The 22,320-nt window shown below is 35.2% G+C and overlaps 1 protein-coding gene across 3 annotated transcripts in view; it reads right to left on the reverse strand.

Moving 5' to 3' along the window:
* Positions 1-22,320, reverse strand: part of raly (RALY heterogeneous nuclear ribonucleoprotein) — an 89,553-nt gene that overhangs the window by 42,979 nt on the left and 24,254 nt on the right. For 2 of the 3 annotated variants that reach the window (XM_051895977.1, XM_051895976.1), the window contains exon 3: positions 14,212-14,247. The exons of the other annotated variant lie outside the window; for it this stretch is intronic. In XM_051895977.1, coding sequence (XP_051751937.1) covers positions 14,212-14,226 — 15 coding nt within the window. In that variant the 5' untranslated portion in view covers positions 14,227-14,247. The remainder of the gene's footprint in view (positions 1-14,211; positions 14,248-22,320) is intronic. 3 annotated transcript variants of the gene reach the window in all.

Raw genomic sequence — 22,320 nt, forward strand, 5'->3', positions numbered from 1 at the left:
GAATATTGCTCAAACAAGTATGTACTTTCCTTTCAGAGAAGCATACTTTTAGCGTGAAGTATAAGTATGTGAATTGGGATGCAGCCATACACACTAATGCTAAGCCTTCCTCCCACTTCCCTCTCCCCCAAGCCTTGTCTATTTATCTCGTCTTTCTTCTCCTCCTTCCCTCTCTTTCTTTCTTTGGCTTGCTGAAGGGGAGGTTCATTATGTGCTCCCCGTCTCAAGGTTTTGTGGCTGACACTCAAGGTTTCTGCTCAGCTTACTGGATCATCCATCAGAGCGAAGCTACCTCTGTTGCTTTCATAGCGCAACGATTCAGAAACTCTTCTCAAACGATGAGGAGGGAGAAAAATAAAGGGGTGTAACACCAGACCGGGTTAACAGGTTGCTTAATTAAGCTCGTTAACACAAGGAAGTCTATAATACCTGTAGAAACTGATCTATTTGTATTCCCATCCATCTCAACAGCCTGTTGGGTCATTTTTTGGGGGGTTATTTTTTCCAAGGTATTTTTTCCAAGGGCCTGTTGGGTCATTTTTTGGGGGGGTTATTTTTTCCAAGTTTTTGTGTTACCCATGCAGCCACTTGGTTAGTGGCTGGGTCAATCTCACTGACAGTTGAAACAATACACCCCTCCCCATCATCTGACATTACAACAACTCAGCGTTACTGGTTAGCTATAGTATTCCTGTAAAAATTAAGAGACTAGCATAAATCAACCCATTATACTGAGTTAAATGAACAACCCAGCATGCTACACTCTAAAAAATGCTGGGTTAAAAACAACCCAAGTTGGGTTGAAAATTGACAAACCCAGCATCTGGGTTGTTTTAACCCAGCAGTTGGTTTAAATGTTTGCCCAACATGCTGGGTAGATTTAAATAACTCAGCTTGTTTAAAAATTACTATATTTCTTGCTTAAAATGAACCCAAAATTGGTTGGAAATTAACATTTATTAATATTTGTTTAATGTTTAATAAATGAACACTTATTAATATGTTTAATGAACAATAAACATTTATTAAATTGCTTATTAATAAATGTTCACCTTTTGATTATTGTTGCCTCTAGTAATTAGGTGTCTGATTTTTAATTTCCAACCTATTTTGGGTTAATTTTAAGCCAGCCATATAGTAATTTTTAAACAATACTTGGGTTAAATAAAACTGCCCAGCACGTTCGGCAAACATTTAACCCAAACGCAGGGTTAAAACAACCCAATCGCTGAGTTTGTCCATTTTCAACCCAACTTGGGTTGTTTTTAACACAGCATTTTTTAGAATGTAGGGGTTTAAATAACCCACGGTTGGTTTTGTCCATATTTGTCCCAGAAATGGGTTGCAAAACAGCCTAAACTGAGTTATTTTCAACCCAATGGTTTTTAGAGAGCACTTGTGTGTGGCTGGCAGGACCTCCCAGAAGTGAGTAATCTAAAATCTGACATTTTTGCTTATGGGCGCTCATTTTTAATTGTTTTTGAGTATGTTTTGAGCAGGAAAATTATGTCATGACAACATTTACTGATTACATTGACAACTTTGAGTGTACTTTTGTCTTTTTGATTGACACCTGTCACGTCACCTTGCGCAGACCCGTCACAGCCATTTCAAGATCACAGACGTGCATACAAAATGCCTTTCAGATCTCAATCATCGGCGTCACAATACCACCTTTTCATTTAATCACACACTCGCATATTTATTAAATTAATAGATTGTTAATGGACCGTTAAATTAAACTGTATCCTATTTTTTTTGCGCACAATAAACGTCTTTCCCTCGCATCGCCTCTCCTGAGCCACTGCTGCTGCCGTTTTCTGCAGTCAGATACTCTCTCGGGCTGTTGTCAGAATAAAGAGGCATTCTGTGCACTTCTCTTTGATGTCTGTGACCCGAAGAGAGGAGAGAAGAGAAGACGGCAAGATACTTAAAAGACACTGCTCTGGGAGAAGGAGGAAGAGGGAGCAGGCAGGGAGGAGACAGAGAGCGCAAGAGACATAAGGTATGAGAAAGAAAGAAGAGGAGAGGTACAAAGAAATATTTGCTCTGTCTCTGCGCTCCTGAGCCTCAGAAGAATGAAAAGAGACTTTAACCTACATTAACAAAGAACTGTGATTTCAAACATATACAGCCACAATAACAATGTAAAAAAGCTGAGGAAAGGAACATGGCAAAGAATTGTGATGACGTTATAGTCATATGAGCTTCTGGAAAAGTGCATTTCTAACTACAAAAGGCTACCAAACTAAACTTTTATGAGTTCAGTATTTAAAGAAGAGGAATAGCTACCATTTTCACCTCTTGGCATTTTTTGAAAAGTGTGAATTGCAAAATAGTTCAGCATCAATAGTAGTAAGATTTATTACATTTGATGAAGTGTTGATGAATACAAAAACGATATTTAAAAAAATCTATTTTTGGTTTGTCACCAAACAAAGTGACATTTGAACATTTAATGAAGTAGTCTGGGTGACAAAAATTAAAATGGCAGCCAGTCACTGTATGTTATTCATATCATATTTTTCTAATAAAGGAGTTTAAACCTTTATGACCCATGGAACTTTATATTTCAGGGACACCAACATTATGTCCATAATTTATTTGGATTTATACTACAGGGCTGTTGAATGCTTGAATCTGATTAGTTCCAGAGTTTCAGGCAGGTCTTGACCGCATTACATGTCCATATCACTTCGCCAAATGATTTCAGTTATTTCAAAGGTCCTTACAGCCTACAACAACAAAAGAACTAAAACCCACACTGACCACGCAAATAAATATAGTAAACAATAGGATAAAAACAACAAATAACATTTTATTATTTACGGAAAGCACATACTCTCTTTCTCTCACTCAAACGCACACACATTCAGTACGGACACACTCGCACAGAAACATGTTGTCAGCACTTCTCTGACGAATTTATCAGTAAAATAGTTTAACAACTTAAAATCTATAAGACATTTCTCACTAGCAAGGTAATAACGGCACTGTTCTTGAAGCAGATAAACTTTTAACTTTTAGATAAACAGTTTTGCTATTAGTACAGACGCTGCTTCCGAACACCATTGAGAGACACACAGACTCAGGCAATTCACACACGCTTAATCTTTCTCTCTAATAAATGCGTTAATAACTGCATTAGTCTGCTATCAATGGCTCAAGCCTCCATTACTAGCTATAAAATGATATTGTGGAATTTGCAGTGGAGGCATGGGATGAGATGTGTAAGAAATTAGCCCTACACACAAGAGCGTTTTAAGGACAAAAACCTGACAAATGCCTTGAAATACAGAGCCTGGTCTCATTAGAAAAATGTACCTGTGGGAACATTTTCGTGAGTCGCAAAATACGTACCGATACGTACATAACACTGCAGTTTCAAAGTGAAATGTCCACTGAGTGAATGTCCAGAATTTTTTGCCGGAACAGATAAACGTGAATTTGGTACATTTTTATGACATTGGTTTTTATACGAATCACCGCAGTTCTGATTTGAAATTTGTCCAGTGAGTGACGCTAAAAGTGTAATGTTCTATTACATTTTAAAATAACGTACCACCAACACTACACCTAAGCCTACCCAATAGTTTTAATAAAAGCAAAAAAGTATCCGTAATCGTGCCGTTTTAGCTTGTTTTAATCTCTCATCTTTGAGCTCTTTTACCGTGACTTGTCTTTCACAGGATTCGTACCCAAGGCTTCCTTGTCCTAAGTACAACTTTGTATCAGCTGAGCTACCGAGCAAGCTTGTTTTGTCAGAAAAGCGAAATATATGGAGCAATGCAAAGTCTAAAATATATTTGTTTACAAATCGTGCACTTTGATAAAAAAGCGTCATAAAAAAAGTCATAACATAATATTGTGCAAGGAGGCGTAAAAACAAGTCTTTATTAATCCATAATCTGACCCTGTAATCATAACTGTGTATGAAAACGATTAAAAGCGATTGCTGTTTTACAGCCTCTAGTGTTCATTTCTGTTGGAAACTGCAGTGATATTGGTACGTATTTTTGTGACTCGCAAAAAAACGTTCCCACAGGTACGTCTTTCCATGAGACCAGGTTGGAAATACAACATCTGAACAATGTCTTGAGGTGTGGTAACCATAGTATAAGTGGAATAATTGACTCCTGTCCATTGAATTATTATAAAAATAATGCACACCTAAGGTGTACCGAGGTGTAATGGCCATGACGCGAATACCATTTACTAATAATTCAACGCCCGTCGTCAATTATTCCTTACATATATTTACTCTCATAGCAGCAATATTTGAATGGATGCAGGGTCTGAAAGGGTTAAAATAGAAAAAAATTACAATTTGTGTGTATATATCACCTTTACAGACTCTCTGAAATATTTTAATGGGAAATAAATAAATAAATAAATACATACATTTGAAAGTTGACTTGAATTGTTTAAATGTTTTAGTATTTGGTATGTTATATGGTTACATGTAAAAGTCCTTTCCTACTTTTATAGTTAATGGTCATCAGCATATTGTTTGGCCACACTGCAGATAGTGGTTCTTCGAGTATAGACTCTATTAATTCAATACTAATTTAAAGAACCTGTTCTGCCTCACGGACAATTTAGATTATCATAAACAGATCAGAATGGAGAAAAATAGGACATCTGCATTTTCTTTTAGATGCATGTTGAATGCAGATCTTTCATAAAGTAAAAAAAAAAAAAATGGAAATAATTACACCAACCCTTGAGCCTCAGCATTAGTCAGCTTCGTTAACACTTACAGCATCAGCAGTAATCAATTACAGCAAACACGATCATCCGAGGGCTCAGTGAACTATTTAATGACCTCTGTGTCAATACAGTGACCTTGTTTAATCTCAAAAGGAAATCTATATTGTTTAGCTATGATTTTAAATTGCATCACATTTGCCCACAATAAATGTCAAAGCCTTTAATTCAGAGCCAGAGGCTCGCCTTGCGGTATCAAAATCCTTGCTTCAAAAGTTCATGGCTAAATTTGAGCGCAAAACCACATGAATGATTATCCACTCAATTATCTTTCTCTCTGTTTGAACTGGGTCGAACGCTGATCCACCCGCAATATGAAATAACAGGGTATTCATAATACACAGAGCAAAAGCTGCGGCGATTGTTTAGAGAGGGGGAGCAATAGAAATGGTTCAACTGAAGCGTGTCTGATTGCAACACTGCGTTCATTTGGTTGCTGTGCCATACGGCCATAACGCCGCGGTCATTCTGATAGCTTGCAAATCATCGCTATAATTACTTCTCGCCAAATCCAGATGAAGATCCTTATTTCAGATTAATTATCTTAATCACAGCATATCAGAGTCAGATGAACCCACAGCGCCGGAATGTGAATCGATGTGTGATGACATTGAAAGGGCAGCGACGTCTGAGACATTCTGATAATTATGCACGGACAGGGATCCGGTGACAAAACAAATCAGTTAAGTTCATCTCTGAAGTGGAACTAGTGTTTGGATTATGCAAATGTATTGTGGGATTGTGACAAGAAAATGGTTTAAAAATCACACAATTGTTGAACTGAAACTCGCACTTTCCATCCACTTAGAATTAACCATTACTTTACTATTTAACTTGATAACAGTTTTCAATATTTATATTCAAAGCATGTTTGAATATGAACCACATTTGTGGTCCTTGGAGGGACACAAGTCCCTTATTCGTATCACATCTTTATGTACGCCTGTGATTCTTTGCAGAATCTTAATGAGCTGTTTGAAGTGTTAAACTATCAAACTGCGTAACCACTGCCTTCCCTAGTGACTTTTTGGCCTCAGCGGCATGTAAATGAATCCAAACACATTTAATAATTAACAGAGAACAGTTTGTCACCATATTAAATTCATATTTCAACCTTACTAAAAAAATTAGGCCACCTTGCTTTAGTATGTGATCAAACATATAATAGAGCACAATGCAAAAGTAAGAGTGATCCTCAGATATTTTAATAAAACATCATACTAGAGTTCTTCTACACAGCAATCAACATGCTAATGCAGTCTCTAATAATAATGTAAGTTAATTAATGTCAAGCATGGCAATCATTATCCTAGTATGCAACTCTACAGAATGGAGAAATATTGACCAACCGCATAGTCAACATTATTTTTTCCTTAAAGCGGCACAAGAAAAAAAAGCCATTCATGAATAAATCATTTACAGTGGTATTCTGTATCAAGTGTTCTGGGCAATAGCTTCAGTTTTTCCAAATCAAAGGCTGACAGCCGGCAGTCTGTGAGGCTCCCGTGTTGCTGACAGGAGATGTTGAGGAACAATAGGGCATCCCAGGGAACAGCTCTGTTCATGCTTTATATTATAGATTTCCAGTACAATACCAACTCACTTTTTTGATGAATTCCTGATGGTTCGCTCTACGGACACTGGTGATGATCGAATACAAGAAGGTGGTGGACATATTTTTACTGTAAATACAGTTGTTGAAGAAGTAAAACAGATTAAGCGGTAATGCATAACAAGTAGCATGCTATATAATCAGAATATTGTTTAACAAATCAGCTCATTTTTAAATTTGCACCATAACACTTTTTCAAATTTGTAACACATTATTTGAAAAATACAATGGAAAACTTACATTTTCTTCTTCTTGTATGTTTTTGAAAGAAGTCTCTTATGCTCACCAATGCTGCACAATATTGCTGCAAAGACAGCAATATTGTGAAATAACATTACAGTTTAAAATAACTGTATTCTATGTTAAATATATTTTATACCACAGAGCTGTTGAATGCTTGAATCTGATTGGTTGTCGAACGTTCTAAGGTGTGCAATTATTTTCAGGGAAAAGCACGGTTAAAGTAGTTTCAGGCAGGTCTTGACTGCATTACATGTCTAAATCACTTCGCCAAATGATTTCAGTTATTTCAAAGCCTACATAGCCTACAACAGCAAAAGAACCAAAACCCACAATGACACTGACCACACAACTAAATAAAGTAAACAATAGAATAAAAACTAAAAATTATTTCCATGTTTTTTGCCACAAAATTATATTTTATTAATTACGGAAAGCACATACTCTTTTTCTCCCACTCTCTCTCCCACTCAAACGCACACACATTCAGTACGGACACACACTCGCACAGAAACGTTGTCAATGCTGCTCTGACGATTTTATCAGTAAAATAGTTTAACAACTTAAAATCTACATGACATTTCTCACTAGCGAGGTAATAACGGCGCTGCTGCCGAACACCGCTGAGAGACGCACAGACTCAGGTAGTTCACACATGCTTAATTTCTCTCTCTCTCTCTAATAGCTGCATTAATAACTGCATTAGTCTGCAATCAATGGCTCAAGCCTCCATTACTAGCTATAAATGATATTAGCAATGGAGGCGTGGGATGACATGGGTAAGAAATTAGTCCCACACACAAGAGCATTTTAAGGACAAAAACCTGACAAATGTCTTGAAATACAACATCTGAACAATGTCTTGAGGTGTGGTAACCGTAGTATAAGTAGAATAATTGACTCCTTTCCATTGAATTATTAGAAAATAATGCATACTCTGCTTCGCATTGTGGCCGCATTACCACCTCAGGTATGCATTATTTTCTATTATTACATGGCTCTGTGGAATAATTGATTCTGTTTGGTCAATCACACCATCCAGCGGTATGATTTTCCCCGATAACAACCGCTAAAAACAGATAACACAGGCTTACTGAAGTCAGCAGCGCTATACACTTGCTAGAAACCGTTTTTCCTCGTGGAAGTTTTGCGTTTGGTGAGCTAATAAAATATTAAAACTCAGTCAAATCAGTATTTTGTGTACAGTTATTTAATTATGTCATCCAGTATTGTGGACTCACTCTCTCTTGTTTCATAAACGCAGCTGCTGGCATTTTACAACTATTGTTTTGTACACTGTTGGATTATAAAATAACAAACAGGTATGATTTTGAAACAGTTTAATCTCAGATCAATATCTCTTATCCCTATAATTATTCATGTAGGGAAATGCCGTATAATAAGTGGTGTGACTGTACCATATCCCTTAAATGTCCGTCTAGTTTGAACTTGCTGTGTAGCAACTGCTCTCTCCGCGGAAGCTCTGCGTTTAAAGAGCTAATAAAATATTTCGACTCAGATCAATATTTCGTGTCTAATTATTTATTTATGTGGCAAGTAGCCGTGTAATAAGTGGGATAATGTACACCCAGCTGGTTGTTATCACAGAATAAACCCCTTTAGGCTGATGCAAGACCCCTCCGCTTCGCATCTGGGTCCTGATCACCCTGTCGGGGTTTATTCTCAGATAACAACTGGCTGGATGTACATTATCCCTTACTTAATTCAACAGCCCGTTGTCAATTATTCCTTACTTAAAATGTAATGTATTCCTGTGATGCAAAGTTGAATTTTCAGCATCATTACTCCAGTCTTCAGTGTCACATGATCCCTCAGAAATCATTCTAATATGCTGTTTTGCTGCTTAAGAAATATTTCTTATTATTATCATGTTGAAAACAGTTGTGCTGCTGAATATTTTTGAGGCAACCATGTTACATTTCAATCTTTTCAAATTTCAGGATTCTTTGATGAATAGAAAGTTCAAAAGAACAGCATTTATTTTGAATAGAAATCTTTTGTAATGTTAGAAATGTCTTAACGTTGTCACTTTTGATAAATTTAATGCATTGCTGCTAAATAAAAGTAATGATTTCTGTCAAAAATCTTACTGACCCTAATCTTTTGAATGGTAGGATACTTTTTTGGCCAGATGGACGATAACATGCCATTTACTTTTTTACACCCTTAACCTCACAGCGACAAGTTTTCCACCACTCAGATGTAGAAATCTAATTTTATTTTAGTCACACTGAAACACCAGGCAGAACACTCCAGCACAAAGAAACAAGTACAGGCTCTTCTTGGGCTGGCGGAACATAATCAGTCCCTTGTACCAAATGATTCCTCTTTAGCTGTGTCATCTCAGATCTGTCTAAGACTGAGTGGGCTGAGATGGTAGACATCTTCAGAGGCAGAATGTGCCTTTTGCATGCTGAAGACTGCTCCAACTTACCATTCACTCTACAAACAGATATATGAGGCTGAGAAACACCCTGCGGTATTCATTAGTCAGTAGCTTATCCTGCTTCACTGTACAGTGGCAGTCAATGCTAATGCAGAAGGACCTACCAGGATATATGGCAAGTGGTCAGATCAGGTGAATAACATCCCATTCCAATTACATTCTCCTCCTCTCCCTGTCCTTCAACTTAGGACCAGTCATGAAATCAGGATGGTGACCCTTGTGCTATGAACAATCTTTTGAGATTCACATGCAACATTCATATGCTGTCTATCGATCTATTTAACCATATATCTAACCATCCGTCCACCCATCCATTCAGTCAAACCTATTTTTAATATAGATGCAAAAAATCTATCTATCTTAGTCAAGTGCTTTACAATAAATAAAATAATAGCAATGGTGAAAAATAATAAAATAAAATAAACAAGATTAACAGGAATAACAAAGTATTATTATTATAAAATAACCAGATAATCTTTCAAAAGAGAATCTATCAAAGGAGCTAATGGTTATCACCACTCCAAAACAACACATTACCAAAAAAAAAAAAATGTTGACATATCCAGGTGAAAATGTAAACCGAAGAGTCTGATTTAACCTGCCAATTGTCTCTCAGGGGAGTTGAGAAGTCAAGAGAGCAGTCAGTAGAAAGACCAGCCTCTTGAATTTATCATGCCTGGAATCAATGGTTCTTCAGTCTCTAGCTACTTGTTAGCAGAGATCAAACCACCTTTTGAGGTCTCTGGAAATAGAGACGGGGAACCTCAATGACCCTAACCTCAACACAGATGCAAACGCGCCGCCATACAGAACACAGAAGCATGTCGACCCCTGAAGATACTGTCCTCCTGTGATAATTTACTCCTACCTGCATTGGGATAGATTAATTAGGCCTGCAGAGAGCTCTGGCACTGCGCACAATCATTTACAAGAGGCTGGAGGAGTCTCACCATTCCAAACTAATTGGCACAACAATCAAGAGCGCTTTTAACGGAGGTGAGAGCGGGAAAGAAAAAACCAAAAAGGTTGATAAATGGACACAGACAAAGAAAAGACACTTCAAGAGATAAAGATTTCTCTCTCTGAAATCTTCACTGTAAAAATGATTTTTGAAGTTGTAAATAAAACAAAGACTAATTGAGTTTGCCTTACAAGGAAATACTATTTCGTGTTTAATTCAATGTGTTACTTTCTGTTTCTTTGCAATTATTTGTGAAATTTACTAGCAATTTCAAAGTGAAAAATGCTTCACATTAAATCCTACACCATTTTTTTTTCTTCAGTGCATTTTACTTTGATTTTGCCTAATACACTCAAAAAAATGTTGGGTCGTTTCAACCCATGTTTGGGTCAAATATGGGAACCCAATTGATGATTTAAATTTTAAATGGTTGGGTTATATTTGAACCAAACATGGGTTGAAACTACCCAGCATTTTTTAGAGTGTAGGAAGAAAATTCCTATTAACCAATCCGATTTTAGGGACACAGAAAGGGTTTAGGTTTAGGCTTATATCTTTATCAACCAATAATTTCCCTCTGATTTAACCGGTGACTTTTTTAAGAGGACAAAAGATGTTGATCCATGAAATACATGGACATGTTTGTGCATTTAAAAACCCTGAAACGAAATGCAACGAAACAGTCAAGATGAATTGGTAACACTTTATTTTAGGGTCTTTTAACTAGTTGCTTATTAGCATGCATATTGCATATACCATGCACATATTAATGCCTTATTCTGCATAACCTTATTCTACATTATTAATCCTACCCAATACCTAAACTTAACAACAAACTTATTAATTATTAATAAGCAGTAATTTAGGAGTTTATTGAGGGAAAAGTCGTAGTTAATAGTGAATATGTGTTCCCTATACTAAAGTGTTACAGATGAATTTTATAAAACTTGAACCGCTGTTTTAAAAGAAGCTCACAGGAGGGAAAATCTCAACAAGACGTGATGCAATGGCGAAAGACATCCATCTAACACATGAGTACACAGGCCAACAGGCCATCTTGTGTGAAAAGCCCTTTACCGTAATTTTAGGCAACTCTAAAAGATAATAAGCAAAAGACCTAAAAGATTAAACAACAACAAGACCTCAGTATCATTGGTATTACAATGTAAAGAATATGACATTTGTTCCAAGACATTGTGCATTAGGGATTAATGTGTTATTTCATGAGATGCATTTTGATTGATGCGACAAGTGGGGGATGTAGAAAATCACCTCTGCTGCAATGAGATTTTGATTGTGTCTATGGCAGTTTGAAAATGGCAATCTATCCTCAAAGCAATCTGCAAAGCAGCCATTCTTCTCCTCTCCCTCCTCGCCCGTCCTCTCAGGGGGAACACCAGTGTAACTCTTTATAAAGAGTCAAATAACCAGACCCAAACAACCGCAAAGGATGTTTAGCAGGGCAGAAAGAGCTGTTTCCTCACTGATATCACAGGCCAAACATACTCTGCCACAAACACTTGTGTTCACAAAGCAATTAGATGGGAACAGATGGGAACTAGAGGAAAGATATAGGAAGTAACAGTAATTCTGGGATTATGAGCAGTTGTCATCTGCAATCAAAGTATTACTTTCTTTTATATATATATATAACACCTTTAATGAATCATGATGTACTTCAAAAAACAAATTCATTTGCTTATGGTACAGCACAGTAAACCATGAGTATGTATGTGTATATGTGTGTGTATATATATATATATATATATATATATATATATACACACACACACACACACACACACACATACATATATATATGAATTAAAAATTAAAATAAGTGTTTACACTATTTTGATGGTCCCCTTTAGACATTCTGCTGACTATAAGTAACATTGCACCTACATGTCAACTCTCAGAGTATTAGATTAGTATTAGTGCTTATTAGTAATATTAGTAATTATTAGTAATAATTTTTTATATATTTTTACTAGTGGGTGCAGGACACTATAGTTCATTTATGTAAGTGAGGATAGCAAAATGAAGTAAACTCTGACATATTATACCCAAAAATTCTTCATACAGTGGACTACCAGTAAAACTGATAAAAATTTAGAACCAAAAATTATTCAGACACTTTGACCTGACCATGTTTTGCTTAAGTGTTATCTGACATAATTAAGATAATTTTTTCTGACACAGTTTAACTCTGAGATCTTGTCATATTTTATGACCATTTTTTTTTTTAAACTATAGTGAATAAACTGTAATAATGAATGAAATGTTCAGGTGTCTGAATAAATTTTGGTTTGACTATACATATATATATATATATATATATATATGTGTGTGTGTGTGTGTGTGTGTGTACATATACATAGAGTATATATAAATTAAAATAAAGAAAAACAGACTAAATCTTAAATTAATGCATGTCTTTCACTGTTTTTCAATAAATTAACAAAAATGAAGAAATATTATTTCATAATTTCCATTCATATGCACCAATATAACAATGAATAGTATTAAATAACAATATTTACTTACATTCAGATGTTTTAGTATGAAACATTAACTTTTTTTAATGATGCCGCAAATAAATTGTATGAATGTTTGATTAAAACTGGACTGAAATCTGGACTGATGTGGAATTAAAGTTAAATCACAAATGCTATATTACAAGAATCAATAGAAAAGGAAACACTGCAAAACTAGTCAAATGACACATTCATGAAGAAAACATAATGGCCAAATAAAGACATGCCGATATTCACCAGCAAATTCATTGTGAATATTCAATATTCTGTATCGCTCAGCCCTAACATTCATGTTATTGCACAAACAACAGTCCCAAATACCCTAAAACAATCCATAGTCTGTCACAACTTAAGGGCTCTATCACTGATCGATTTTCATTTACATTTCAATCTGCTCGCTTTCACCGACTGTCTGAAACACAGTTCATCATGTCACTTTTCCTCTGTTTTCACGTGTACTAAAAACAGAGCTGCACCCACTCCAAGAGTTTTAGACACTTGCCAATTGTTCTCCATTCATTTCACATACATAAATACATAAATTACCCCCACCAAAATTAAAAACCCCATCCAAGCAAAGTAATGGGAATCTTTGCATATTTATGAAAATTGGAAGAGCTCTCCATCACCGTGGGTTTGGTGCCGATCTCGCTCTCAATGGCATCCATTAATATGCACACCGCACGTATTTTTGAAGTGGGTTCGTGTGACAGGGCGCGCTGTCTTCTGTCAAACTCCACAAACACTCCACATCAACAGACTGCAGATAATAATAGCGATAATAGCGGGTTGAAGCCTGCATCAAATACACACAGTGTTGTTTTGTGACATTAACGTGTGGGCCTCGTCTACTCTGGCTCTTCTCAACAAGTGTCTATGTCCCTGAAATCCTTCTGCGTCCAGGTCCTGTAGAAAGGGCGTGTCTGACCCGCCAATCAAATTTGTTTATGGCGCTGCTGTTGGCCAGCTACATGCTGACATTGCTGCTGCCGTGAGACCTGGCGAACCTGCCAGCAACAGAAGACCATCCATCAAGCCGACAGTCAGGCAATACAAACCACTCGGAGGGCGAGAACACACACGTCCTTCCAGTGCCAGATTTATCGCCCTCATATATACGCTCCACTGATGGATACCTCATATATGGCCGATCAGAATAGCTGGATTAAAGCCCCACCCACAATGCCATTCTTCACTCTCACCGGCTTGTACATCAGCAAAAAAGGTCATCTTATGTTATTATTATTATTGTTTTTTTAGATCAGGGTATGAAAGCTAGTATTTCAAAATTTCATTTCCAATTTTCTCGTTCTATAAGTGTTTTCTTGACCTTTCTATACTACCTATATTTGTAGAGAGATGGGAATAGGATCAGGAAATGACAAAAGCTGAATTCAAACTCGAATCGCCTGCAAATAAGCCCTAAAATAACAGAATGTGAGCTAACCGCAAACCCACAGCCCTGATGCCACTATTAAAGCAATTAGACTCTTAAAACAAGGTGTTACAGTGATTTTACCAGGTAAAAGGTGGTGTTAGGCAAAGCAAGAAGAAGTTTTTAATTGCTTTTGTAAAAGAGCGTCACCAACAATGTGTAGTTAACCCCCCAAAAAAATCATTTACTCACCTCATGTCGTTCCATATCTGTATGACTGTCTTTCTTCTGTGGAACATAAGAGAAGATATTTTGAGAAATGTGTTTTTTATCTTCTTCTGCAATCCACAAAAGAAAGTAATGCATAAAGGGTTTTGAATGACACAAGGGTGAGTAAATGACAGATTTTTCATTTTTGGGTAAGAAACATTGGTAACACTTTAGTATAGGGAACACATATTCACTATTAATGATGACTTTTCCCTCAATAAACTCCTAATTTACTTATTAAAGGGTTATTTCACCCAAAAAAAATGAAATTTCTGTCATTAATCACTCACCCTCATGTCGTTCCAAACCCGTAAGACCTTCGTTCATCTTCAGAACACAAATTAAGATATTTTTGATGAAATCCGATGGCTCAGTGAGGCCTGCATTGACAGCAAGACAATTAACACTTTCAAATGCCCAGAAAGCTACTAAAGACACATGTAAAACAGTTCATGTGACTACAGTGGTTCAACCTTAATGTTAAGAAGCGACGAGAATATTTTTGTGTGCCAAAAACAAAAAACCAAAATAACGACGTTATTCAACAATATCTAGTGATGGGCGATTTCAAAAGACTGCTTCATTAAGCTTAGAAGCTTTACGAATCTGTTTTGAATCAGTGGTTTGGAGCGTGTATCAAACTGCCAAAGTCACGAGAACCATTGAAATTTCTAAATTTTTTGAAACACTTATGACGTAACGAAGCCTCGTTTACTGAAATCACGTGACTTTGGCAGTTTGATATGTGCTCCGAACCACTGATTCGAAACAAAATATTCGTAAAGCTTCATGAAGCAGTATTTTAAATTTAAAATATTGAAATATTTTGAAATATTGTTGAATGAAGTCGTTATTTATTTATTTTTTTTGGTGCACAAAAAGTATTCTCGTCGCGTCATAACATTAAGGTTGAACCACTGTAGTCACATGAACTATTTTAAATATGTCTTTAGTACCTTTCTGGGCATCTGAAAGTGTTAATTGTCTTGCTGTCAATGCAGATTTTATCAAAAATATCTTAATTTGTGTTCTGAAGATAAACAAAAGTCTTACGGGTGTAGAACGACATGAGGGTGAGTAATTAATGACAGAATTTTTATTTTTGGGTGAACTTACCCTTTAATAGTTAGTTAGTTGTTAAGTTTAGGTATTGGGTAGGATTAAAAATGTAGAATATGGTCATGCAGAATAAGGCATTAATATGTGCTTAAAAAAGTACTAATAAACAGCCAATATTCTAGTAATATGCATGCTAATAAGCAACTAGTTAAAAATACCCTAAAATAAAGTGTTACCAATTATATAAATAAAATAGCGAGATAATATGATTCTAGCCTAATTAAGAGCAAGCAAAATATCAACTTGGCTTTATTATATATTAAACAAATCTGAATGTGGCTCATCCAATCAGAAATAAGATTCTGAACAACACATTTTACAAAACCGTTTGAATAACAGGCAAAATGCTGCACGTTACAAACAAGCAAGAAATAGCAGATCCATGCTGAAATATCAAATTAATTGTAAATGGAAGTGTAAGTTATAAACAGAATGATTGTAAATAACAACCCAAGATACTTATGACAACAAACAACCTGACAAGAAAGAATTCTGACATAAATAAACTTTTTAAATAAAAAAAAAAGAAAAGAAAAGAAAAGAAAGAAAAGAAAAAAGCAGCAGCATTTACAGAAGAATCAATCACAGTTTTGGTGCTCTGACAGTCGTGTTTACGAAACTCTTTGTTAAGCGAGCACACTCACTTTCACATAACTGCTGATGTCTTTTTTTTTTCTTTTTTTTTTTTTTGCTGAATAGCAGCATTTTAATTCTGAAGGATTCCGAAATGCTGAAAATTTCATTAAATATCCATTATTCTTTGTTCATTTCACTTGTCATCCTCGTCGTTTCTTCCTTTTTTCTTTATACATTCTCATTCTGTTCCAAAACCTAGTGCGCTGTCTACCTCTTAAGTCACATTAGGTGTGTTTCAGACACAAAGATTGTATACACTTCTAAGAATGTATTCACCATTGCAAAGTTTGTTCAAGTCTGCAAGGTTTTTTAATGTTTTTATGCTCACCAAGGAACAAGGAATGTGAAATATTACAATTTAAAATAACTATTTAATACTTGAATATATTTTAAGATGTAATGTATTCCTGTGATGACAAAGCTGAATTTTCAGCATCATTACTCCAGTCTTGAGTGTCACATGATCCTTCAGAAATCATTCTAATACGCTGATTTGCTGCTCAAGAAAGGAATTTATTTGATATTGAAATCTTTTGCATCATTATAAATGTCTTTACTGTCACTTTTGATCAATTTCCTTAAAAAATAAATCTTACTGACCCCAAATTCATGATGGCAAGAGAAATGCTGATCATAAATAAACACTAAAAGTATTAACAGAAATAGTTCAATTAAAATATTAACATGTGCTATTTACTTTTATGTTAGAATATTGTGTCAAACTCCACTGAAATCTTTTGAATCGCGTCTGACATGCAGAGCGCTGATGTACTCCATTGCAAACCACTGATTATGTAGGCAGTAGGCAATGAGGCAACACACTAGGTTTGGAAACAGAGCTTTTGTCTGTTTACATGCTTGTTTTAGTCCTCACCACAGACATTTCAAAGGCTAACACTGTATCTAAAAGGAAACCTGCGGAAATGTATTTATACAATCGGCGTCCTAGAATTGAATCAGAACCAAACATCATAACTGAGGTGGCTCTATATTGAATTGTCGTTCTCTGATGCACATTGAGTAGATTCTCATATTTTTTCCAGGCTGACTACAGAGCATATAGTGCCTGTGATAAAAAGACAACATATGGGCTAGATTCACTGACTTGACTATGTATAAAAACATCTAAGAAAGAGATCGTACAAAACCTTTGCTGTGATGTGCTTGAGGCTGATCCTCAAACCAAGATGAAAACAGAAATCACGTGGTGAAATTATTTTATTGCTATATAAAAAGAGGGACCTGCACAATGACATCAAAGCAAACATTGAGAGGATATTGTTTTGACAATATTTGCATTTATAAGACTTTCAAAGAACATGTGGATGGACACGGACATTAAAGTCAACACAAAATGACAAATAAATTACAGAAGTAATAAATTGCTTCTGCAATACGACATATTTCCAAGTAAAATGTGGCATTCTGTCAGAAGTTTATATTTGTCTATATATGATATGCATTTTTTTCTTTAGAATAACATGCACTGATGAATCATGCACAAGAAGAACAGGAATGTGTGTGAAAAAATATATGTTTCTGGTCTTATCCGTTTTGTTTCCATGTTGACTTTAAATGGAGGGGAAAAGAAAAATTTAAAGCGGAAAGGAAAGAAATGAAAAAATGTCATGCCTTAGCAGCTGTCAAACGTAGCTATGTTTTATCTTGTGTTATTCAGTAAATGTTCTGCCTATAACGCAGGGAGGAAATAATACATTGTTCCTGTCTTGGCCAGTTGTACTGCAGATCACCTGTGAAATTCTTCATTGTTGTTCGAAGCAGGTACAACAAGCATATCCAGACACTAGACCGGAGCTTCTCTTTACCTCTTCTCTGAAGAGGCTAGAGAGGCAGTGCGATAGTACCACAATAAAGCAAAGCAAATATTATGAAATATGAGATCAAATAGTGTTTAACACCCACACCCTGATATCTCTCTCTCTTGTCTTGTCAAATTCTGACCATGTAACCACCATGGGACCTCTGACCATGTTGAGACTGGGTTCACCATTCCTTGACCTCTGTGTAAGTGTGCTAGTGAGAAATAGTCTGTGTGTCCACCAAAATATCATCAACCCATTTTCACCCTGTCCCATGACTAAAAAGTGTGGTGAAGAGCTTTTAGGGCTTGACAGAGCTTGAAAAAAAAAAAAAAAAAAAAAACACACACAAAAAACACACACACACACAAAAACACATGACCACAGGATCAAGCAACCACAATTGCTAACCTGCGCTTTTCATTCTCACCTCCACAGAGGTTCATTCAAGGGACAGTATAATATTTCCAAAAAAATATTAAGCAGCACAACTGTTTTCAACATTGATAATTATAAGAAATGTTTCTTGAGCAGCAAAGAATCATGTGACACTGAAGACTGGAGTAATGATGCTGAAAATTCAGCTTTACCAACAGAGGAATAAATAAAAATAAAAATAAAAAAAGGTTATTTTAAATTGTAAGGATATTCAAAATATTACTGTTTTAACAGTATTTTTGATCAAATAAATGCATAAAAGACTTCTTTCAATAACATTAAAAAATTTTACCGACCCCAACTTTTGAATGGTAGTGTGTGTGTGTGTGTGTGTGTGTGCGCGTGTGTGTATATATGTATATATATGGGTGCAGGACACTATAGTTCATTTATGTAAGTGAGGATAGCAAAATAAAGTAAACTCTGACATATTATACCCAAAAATTCTTCATAAAGTGGACTACCAGTAAAACTGATAAAAATTTGGAACCAAAAATTATTCAGACACTTTGACCTGACCATGTTTTGCTTAAGTGTTTTCTGACATAATTAAGATTCATTTTTTTCTGACACAGTTTAACTCTGAGATCTTGTCATATTTTGTTAAACTATAGTGAATAAACTGAATTAATGAATGAAATGTTCAAGGTGTCTGAATAAATTTTGGTTTGACTGGGTATATACATGCAAGACATATATGTAATAAATATTGATATTTATGAGAAATAAATAAATATTATGTGACTCCACCCATTCTCATTAACATAATGCAGGAAAAATCTAATTTTTATCACTTTAATGATAACATTATATTTTGAGTTTCTGTTGATTAAACCAATCGCCTTCATTGTATTAACTCAAATTTTTAATTTCAATGAACTCAAAATTAAGGCAACCATGTAACTTACTTTTTTAAGTTAAACCAACAATTCTTTTTACAGTGCAGTAACACGATTTTGAGGAGAAAGCATGCTTAATGGTCGTGAAAATAATGTCACAATGTAAAAAAAAACGTATAAATCTTCCCTGTCCATTTTCTCTACGCAAATAAATAATTTCATTTTGTTTCTTTTGATTTCAGGGTGAAATGTAACCTGGACATATCTTTGTGAGATATACGTATGTACAAAGTCTTTTAACAACTCACAAAATAAATCCAACTAAATATGTATCAATTTAGCTCACAATAAACATTAATTTACAGTATTATGGTTTGCACTGCTGGTGCTTGTGATACAAAGATTGTGGTTATTCTGCAAATATAATTTTTGCCACCTCTATGCAGCACTGTGTAAAAACTTTTTGTGTCTGCCTAAATCAAGTTTTTCAATCTCTCGAACACGTAACCTTCAAACGATAACATATCCATGATAAGGCTACGGCACTATCATCTTCATACATAGTTGTGCACTAAAACCTGAATCTGATTAGCCGAAGTCTCAAGGTCTTGAGTGGGAGCTGTGTGGGACTGTGAAAAATGGCGAAAACAACTCTCACTCATGAGAACAGAGAGGATGCTGTTGGACAATAAGCAAGCAAGGCCACATATCCAAAATGATTTTTTTTTAAACTTCCAAGAGGTGTGTCTTTTAATACATATTATGTAGCTGAGTTAAGTTAAGTTGAACATTTTTGCAGAAGTAACTCTCAATAGTTAATAAAAAGAAAGTTTTTTGGATTTAAAAAAAAAATACATATAATTAAAATAAAAATAAAAAAAGTTACACTTTACACACACACACACACACACACACACACACAGACACACACATATATATATATATATATATATATATAAATTATCAATATTAAGTAAGTAGGATATTAAGTAAAGATCATGTTCCATGAAGATATTTTGTAAATTTTCTACCGTTAATATATCAAAAATGCAAGTAATATGCATTGCTAAGGACTCCCATTTGCGTGTCTCTCTTTAAGAGCCAATAGTAACTGAAACCAAGTAGGTAGCACAATAATTTCCAGAGTTACTAGCCAATTTTGACATTGATACCACAGGGAAAAACTTCCATATAGATATTTTTAATATTATCTCATTATTTGGCAGCAGATATATTAAGCTGCTGTCACTTTAAGACCTGACGCGTATGTGCGCACACTTTCACTTTGAGTGTGACCACAAAATCTTATGAGTGAATGATTAAAATTATGCGCAATCCCATGGCGAAGTTCAAGCAAATGAAACGAATGAGTGAGGGGAGGCGGGTTTGTGTGTCAACTCGCTGTCGGAGAGATGAAAACTGTTGTTACCGTAAAGCTAAATATTTAACGGTGTCAGAGTAATAATAACGGTTATCTAAATGTCCCTCCACACCTAATCTGTATTCATTAAACAGTAACTTTTCAAAGCAGGTCTGACTGATTTATTTACAATTCAACATAAAAGAAAGTCACACTGCACTGTGATTCTTACATTTAGGTGGGGGTTGGGGGTGGTTGAATTTTCCTCATGTCACATTTGTGTCGTTCCATTTACATCCATAATTTCTGGAAGTCTTTGAACCTCGCAAAGACGAACTAAAGGCTTTGCATGAAGGGAACTCCAGTGGAGCTCTGATACCCAGCACAATACAAACAGACTTTGTAATACCGGCGAGTACACATTACGATCACATATTTGCCTTGCTTCGGTGAGGTTTAGATGATGTACACACAGTTGTCTCAGCATTTGCAATGCAAACTAGTGAGAATTTGCTGAGATAGCAAGTGGCATGGAGGAATCAATGATGAAACCCAGTGGATTTCATTTTGAGGGTTTTTTTTTGTTCACTTTTGTATGATGTCCAATATAAAACCCTGAAGCAAAACCAGGTTTTAGTGCAGCTTAATAGAGAATTGAGCTCTGAATTAAAAAAAAAAAAATACCACCTGGCACTGACCACTGGCTGAGCAAATTAATTTAAGGGATTGTTATGAGACCTGTCCCTAGCTACACAAACGCACACACATACATACCTTCTTAGTAGTCTAAGCAGTGAGACACTTTAATGCACATACACACTGTGCTGCCTGGCAGATTTTAAAAGGCTGTGACTTTAACTAAACTGGGCACTGCTGCTGTATGGGGGCAAACGGAGGACAAACAGAACTCTAAACGCCACTTTAACTTCGTACCGCTCTGAGAGAAGGAAAAGATTCGGTCCTCAAACAGCCTAGAGATTGACAGACGCAATCTGAACTTGTCAGCACCAACAAGAGATAGCTGGGACCTTTAAAATACAGTGACATGAAAATAACATTCATACAACTGTATGTTCCAACAGTCTCATGTATGACACAATATGTCTTGTTATTCGCAACACAAGGTGGTTAAGATGATGGCAAGCTGTCATTTTCTCTTCTCGTTGCATCCATTTCCTATTTTCACTGCATCTTTATTCGACATGTGCAAAATTATATACTCGTAAAGGTAGCTAGTTGGTGGGATATCTGAACAACTAGTCAACAATCAGATGCATTTACTAGAGATATATTGGTATATCTCTATTGGTATATTCATATATTAACACTTTACAATAAGGTCCCATTAGTTAACATTTGTTAAGGCATTAACTAATGTTAACAATAAGCAATACATTTGTTACAGTTTTGATTAATCTTAATGTTAATTTATTGTTCAGGTTAGCTTAGGTCCATTAAATAATTTTAACAGATAGAAATTTTAATTTTAATAATGTATTAGTAAATGCTGAAAATAACATTGACTAAGATTAATAAATGCTTTAGAAGTATTTTTAATAGTTAGTTCATGTTAACTAATGTAGTTAACTAATGTTAACAAATGAAACCTAAAGTGTTACCGATATATTTTTATTTATTACTCTATTTAAATAAATGTTTTTCTATTTAAGAGTAAATCTCTCTCTCTCTCTCTCTCTCTCTCTCTCTCTCTCTATATATATATATATAATGTGCGTTTTAATAAATGATTCATAAATAAGTAAATGTTTATTAATGATTTACAAAGGTTTAGTATACAAAAAATTTACATATACTAAATATATGTACACACACATATATAAAGTAAAAAAAAAAAAAAAAAAAAAAAAAAAATATATAT

This window comes from Ctenopharyngodon idella, chromosome 6 (genome assembly GCF_019924925.1).
Source record: "Ctenopharyngodon idella isolate HZGC_01 chromosome 6, HZGC01, whole genome shotgun sequence".
Lineage (NCBI taxonomy): Eukaryota > Metazoa > Chordata > Actinopteri > Cypriniformes > Xenocyprididae > Ctenopharyngodon > Ctenopharyngodon idella.